A 6,148-nucleotide genomic window follows, 5' to 3' on the forward strand; every position below is an offset into this window, starting at 1 on the left:
GCAACAAATATATATGGCTATAACAAAGAATATTCCAGCTGCCCATTAGGTAATCTAGATCATGGCATGCGTCGAAATGGAGACAGTGAACAAAATATATAGGACTTGGCCAGATTCAAAATGCGGCAAAAAGGTTGAACAAAACAAGGCATTAGTAAATTCAACTCCAATGTAAATCTTCTATAGTAATTAGCCGGCATGGATCAGCTAAAAACTATTTCTTCAATGCTGCTTATTCGAAGCTGGACAGCAGCGTTTCAGTTGATCCTTTTTCTTGATCGTTCTTTTCACGCGCTTTCTTTGAAAACTCCATCCATTTTAACTTTATCCCGAGATCAAGTACACACTATGCAATATATATATATATATATATATATATAGCCAATTGGTATTCACATTCCATTGAGACAAAGAGGCCAAAGGAAAGTGTAACTTCTCATTGTACTTTACTCCTTCAATGGCCTCTTCCGGCAAGCAAAAGTGGCTATTCGCATGGGTAACATTGTTCGTGGTGTTTATCACAGGCGCTCATGGCATTGACATCTTTCTAGAATGGAATTTAGCCATTGACACATCCATCAAACCTGTGTCTGTTGATCAACCTGTATGCTACCAGTCACATAATCTTTATTTCCTTTTGCGGACAGTGCTGAAGAAATATTGGATTTCTATTTTTTTTTTTTTCTCTTCCAGGTGATTACCATCAATGGAATGTTCCCTGGACCCCTTATCAATTCCACAACAAATGACTTCATCCATGTGAATGTTTTTAACAACTTGGATGAGCCTGTTCTCTTCACATGGTATGTGCATCAGGGAATTTTAACAATTTTCATGATCTCATTTTTCTGCATCAAAAAGATTTAATTTTTTACTAAGTCTTTAATAAAGAAAAGAGAATCCTGATGTTGCAGGAATGGCATACAACAGAGGCTAAACTCATGGCAAGATGGAGTTTCTGGCACTAACTGCCCAATTTTACCTGGTACAAACTGGACTTATGCATTTCAAGTCAAGGATCAGATTGGAAGTTATACCTACTTCCCATCCATTAACTTCCAGAAAGCTGGTGGAGGATTCGGGCCTATTCGAGTCAATAATCGCATAGTTATCGCTGTCCCCTTTCCCAAACCAGAAGCTGAATTTGATCTTCTCATTGGTGATTGGTTTTCCAATGACTACAGGGTGACCAATTCAAAACATTCATTCATGCAAAATACCATTTTGCTTAACTTCATTCAATGCTAACAAATATTTCCTTTTTGGCACCAAATGTGACAGGAAACCAGAAAAATGATGAACACTTCAGTCACAGCCAATAATGCTATCCCTGATGTTATGCTGATGAATGGAAAAGGCCCTTACGGATACGAAAATTTGAAAACCTATGAGTCCTTCACTGTCACAAAAGGTACAGAAAATTCTGCAATACAAACTTGGCTATGAGCTATATATGCTGAAGTCAATCTGAATGTTATGCAGGGAAGACTTACAGGTTCAGGATATCAAATGTGGGGAGTGCATTTAGTTTCAACTTCAGGATTCAGAATCACAGAATGGTGTTGGTTGAAACAGAAGGTTCTTATACCAATCAGATCACATTGGATTCGCTCGATGTGCATGTTGGCCAGTCATATTCAGTTCTTGTCACAGCTGATCAGGATGATGCTGATTATTACATAGTGGCAAGTCCTAAATTGCTCAACACATCTGATTCTAGCAGCCTTGTAGGTGTAGGCGTTCTGCACTATTCTAATTCCAATTCTCAAGTTAGTGGCCCTCTCCCCACTGGTCCTGATCCATTCGATCTCGAATTTTCGATGAATCAAGCAAAATCTGTAAGGTGAATGAAGTTTTATTCATCTTCTGGAAACTTAAAAAAGAAATGGGTATCCCATTTCATAACTCTCATTTTCTTTTTGATTAGATGGAACTTGACAGCAGGAGCAGCAAGGCCCAATCCACAAGGAACCTTCAATGTAACAAATGTGACATTGTCACAAACCTTCCTTCTCCAGGGCTCAAAGGGAGAGATTAATGGCCAACCGCGCTTCGTTGTGAACAATGTTTCATATCTTACAGTAGATACCCCATTGAAACTTGCAGATCAATTTGTCAACGGGTCAGGCGTTTACCAACTTGATCGGTTTCCCACAAATTCTGTCTATCCTGAAGCTACCTATGGAGTTTCTGTTTCTACTGGAATTCACAAAGGATGGATTGAACTTGTGTTCATCAACAAATTGGATGTCATTGACTCTTGGCATTTGGATGGCTTTGGGTTCCATGTTGTTGGGTAAATTGCACTCTCTGTAATAACACAAACTCATTGCATATCATTCTATGCATTATACCTGCTCATTCATTAATCCATCCTGAGCCATTCCAGGTTTGGCACCGGAGATTGGACGCCTGAATCTCGAACCACATACAATCTGCTTGATTCTGTTGTTCGTTCGACCGTGCAAGTTTACCCCGGAGGCTGGTCTGCAGTTTATGCATTCCTAGACAATCCTGGAATGTGGAATTTAAGATCACAAAGCCTGAAAAATTGGTACTTGGGTCAAGAACTTTATATCAGAGTCCACGATGATGATCCTAATCCTGCCAAGGAGCGCCCTCCTCCTGGAAACTTATTATTATGCGGTCAGTAAATATTATTTTTGCCTGTTCATTCGATATGGGCTAAACTTTGAAATCATCTTTACTGAAATGAAGTTTTTATTGTCTGTTTATAGGAATTTTCGGTGATTCTGATGCCCCAGCCAGTGCACCAGCACCTGCTCCATGAACAATGCTGTGATTTGGAAGACTTGACTGAAAGATAAATCATTTTAGCACATTCACGAATGGTGGTTGCCATTGCAACCAATGTTCCAATTTGTGTAATCAATTCCTTCGTACTATAATTGGAATGATGAATTTCCAAATCCTCAATGTTTCTGGGTTGGAATAATGTGAAACATCATTGAAGTATCGTATATGATCAGGTTATTTATATTGTATGTATCAGACACATGCTAAGATAAAAAAATTAATAATATTAAATGACCTCGCCGGTATGGAATTTGTCTGTAAATTGACTCTTAATGCAAATTCTGACGCTAAGCATATTCAAATGATACCAGAGAATAGATTCAACAATCTTACATGTATTTTTAGTCTTTGGGTATAGGGTATCCATTTTAGTAACCATAGACGTATTTGTCTAATTGACATTTATAAAGGAATCAATATTAGACTTATTTAATGTTTGATAATTTATATGAGAATTGGTAATCGAGGGTTTTTAGCGAAACTAAAAAGAATAAGATCGGTTGTAGGTAAATAAATAGAGGCTGTTACACAATTTGAAATAGGTTATAGTTTACTATAGGTGGGAAATAGAACCGAAACCGACCCAAAAGTCTTATTTTATGTACTAAGTCGGATACTGTACAGATACCTTTAGCTGAAGTCTTGATTTGTAAAGTCATATATAGTGATGGTGAATATTTAGACTGAGTCTTAAATTAGTTTATTATAGCATAAACCAAGCCTTACAAGAAATTGACCAAATCCCTAAATTAACAAAAATTCTCAATGCTTATCTGAACCTCACAATTTGCATAGTTGAGATTAGCATTGATCAACCATTCACAGTCAATGGCTACCTCACAAATTAATATTGCATCATGATCTCTCTCTCTCTCTCTATTGAGAGGGTGACAATCACCAACTCTTACTTAAAAGTACAGGCTGTACAGCTAATTATGCCTTTAAAATAGCCATAATTCATGGAGGAGGAATTGATATTTCTAGGAATTTTTTTGTCTTCTTTCATTCAATTTTAAAGTGGGTATTATCGCCACCTATTTTTCTCTCAAACTATTGTTAGCTGGTTTTAGCAGAAGTTTAACTAGTTGGCTAGCTTCTCTATAAAGATATGGTTTATTTTTCTCTCAATGAGCTTGGCTATACTTGTTCTTGAACCCAGAAAGTTTGAAACAAAAGGCAGAACTAAAAAAACTAATATATAGCAGTAGTGCATTTCAGGGTTTGTAAATTGTACATCTTCAAGCAATGGATAATATTCCCAGATACAATGAAAGAGGTGGACCAAGAAAAGAATTTCAAAAGCTCCTTATTTTGCTAATCAAAGGGAAAAAAAAGAAAAAAGGCAAGAAGTGAATTCTTACTGAAAACCGCTTGCTTACTGCTTTTCCATACTTATTGTTCTATTTTGTCATTCAAGATTCACAGTCTTGTATGTTATGAGCAAATATATTTCATAAAATGCTTTATATTTCAAAGAATTTCAAGCTACAATAAAAAAAGAATTGAAAAAAATAATGAACATTGTAATATTTTCCACCAGTAAAAGAATGAAAACAATTATGGTAATAATCAACATGAAATTCATCTTCGAATCATTGCATTGAATGCTAACTTCCCCAGAAGTTGTAAAATAAAAAAAATAAAAGAAGAAAAAAAATTAAATACCTCTTCTTTAATAGTGACAATCCACCAAAGTAGGGGCGGAGAAGACAAGAGGTGATTTTTGTTGTTGTTGTTGCTGTTGCTGCGGTTGCTGCTGTTGTTGCTTCGAAGAAAAGGGTAATTTTGATTCCCGGTGATCGTCTTCCGGCGCTGGAAGATTAAGATCCAACTCTAATGACAATACATTTCTTTGTTTCTTAGTTGTTTGATCTTCCGATTCCAAATTCATTGGCGTCAATGACAAGGCGGTGCTTGTTCCAATCGGCGCCCGGTGGCGCCGCATGTGGCCACCTAAAGCTTGTCCTGAAGTGAACTCCGCGCCACAGATAGAGCATTCATGAATCTTACTGTTGCTTTGATTCTTGCTAAACAAATTATGGCTGCTTCTAATGTTATTATTATTGCTACTCAGTTGAAGAGAAAGAGAAGATAAATTTCTGAAATTGCCTTCTTCTTCATCAGACGAAACCACCCCTTTCGGTTTCTTATGGCTCGCTCGATGGCCTCCTAGCGCTTGAAACGAAGGAAAAGTTCTGCTACAAGTCTTGCACTCATACACATAGTATCCCGCTTTGCCTGAGCCTGAAGATGGAGCTTCAAGAAATCTCCTGCTATTAAATTTATTATGTATTTGAATTTCACCCATCTCGTCGTGATGATTGTTTTCTACTTCTTGATGTAGTTTAGGCGAGTCTCGTGATTGACATTGAGCAAGAAGAATAAGACAATTCGCCATGTCTTCGTCTTCCTCGGTGCTATCTAAATAATCAACTGCACCTCCCGAACTCACCGGCGACGACGACGGGAAGTCACCGTTATTCACAGTTTTCTGATCAAACCCAGAAGCAATTTCTCCGCTTGAAACGATAAACGGAATTGGAGATTGAGGCCGTTGGCGCTTGGTTCTCTTTCCTTTAACAATATGGCCACCGCTGCCCAGTACTTCCTCTTGAGTTGCAGTTGTGGAATCTTCCATGTCTTCTTCACCAGAAAGAAAGAATGAACAGGATAGAGAAAAAAAAAAAAGAAGGAAAGAACAATTGTTGAAGTTAACAAGGAAGTAAGAAAAGAGAGTAGGATTTGTATATATTTATACGAGAAAGGAGAAAAGAAATGGTTGAAATTAATAATATTGAAGTCAAAAAGGCCGCCCAATAGAACAGTAAGAGTAAAATAGTCCGTCAAATGTAATGAAGAGATAAATTTAGAGTTTGGTTGCAACAGATTAAGAAGAAAGAAAGACAAAATGTAACTGAAATTTGTCTAAAATTGACCCATTGGAGGAGGGTGTTTCCGTTTCACACTCTCTTTCTCACACTTTTCCAAGGCAGTTCACGATGGACATTGAAGAATAATAAGCAAAAATTTTCGAGAAAAGCAAATATAGTAAGAGTGGCTGATGTGTGGAAGTTACAGTTACAGATAAGTAATGTTGAAGAAAAGAAAAAGAAACCTAAAAAAACTGGAAATAGAGCAAGTGACAGATGTGAGAGAGATTTGGAGAAGGAAGGAAAAAGAAAGGCATAACTTTGCCTCAACGATTGATTGTAATTGTATTTGGATTGCAAGGCTGGATACTACCACGGAATCTGCTCTCTCTTCTTTCTTCCTCATGCTTCTGTCACTTCCCATTCCATGCATTTTCTTGTGCTTCTTTTTCCTTTTCATC

The 6,148-nt window shown here is 37.2% G+C and overlaps 2 protein-coding genes across 2 annotated transcripts; one reads left to right on the plus strand and one right to left on the minus strand.

Annotated features, from left to right (window-relative positions):
• Positions 1 to 457: 457 nt before the first annotated feature.
• LOC123192074 (monocopper oxidase-like protein SKS1) lies at positions 458 to 2,300 on the plus strand. The gene is made up of 6 exons (XM_044604539.1): positions 458 to 604; positions 694 to 803; positions 915 to 1,185; positions 1,282 to 1,411; positions 1,483 to 1,843; positions 1,928 to 2,300. Exons 1-6 carry the CDS (start codon positions 458 to 460, stop codon positions 2,298 to 2,300), a joined length of 1,392 nt encoding a protein of 463 aa, XP_044460474.1.
• A 2,019-nt stretch (positions 2,301 to 4,319) lies between these two features.
• On the minus strand, positions 4,320 to 5,809 carry LOC123192661 (zinc finger protein ZAT5). Its single transcript, XM_044605295.1, has one exon. The coding sequence runs from the start codon at positions 5,453 to 5,455 to the stop codon at positions 4,490 to 4,492; it is 966 nt and encodes a 321-aa protein (XP_044461230.1). The 5' UTR covers positions 5,456 to 5,809; the 3' UTR covers positions 4,320 to 4,489.
• Between the last annotated feature and the right edge of the window lie 339 nt (positions 5,810 to 6,148).

Source organism: Mangifera indica, chromosome 12 (genome assembly GCF_011075055.1).
Source record: "Mangifera indica cultivar Alphonso chromosome 12, CATAS_Mindica_2.1, whole genome shotgun sequence".
In the NCBI taxonomy this organism is placed as follows: domain Eukaryota; kingdom Viridiplantae; phylum Streptophyta; class Magnoliopsida; order Sapindales; family Anacardiaceae; genus Mangifera; species Mangifera indica.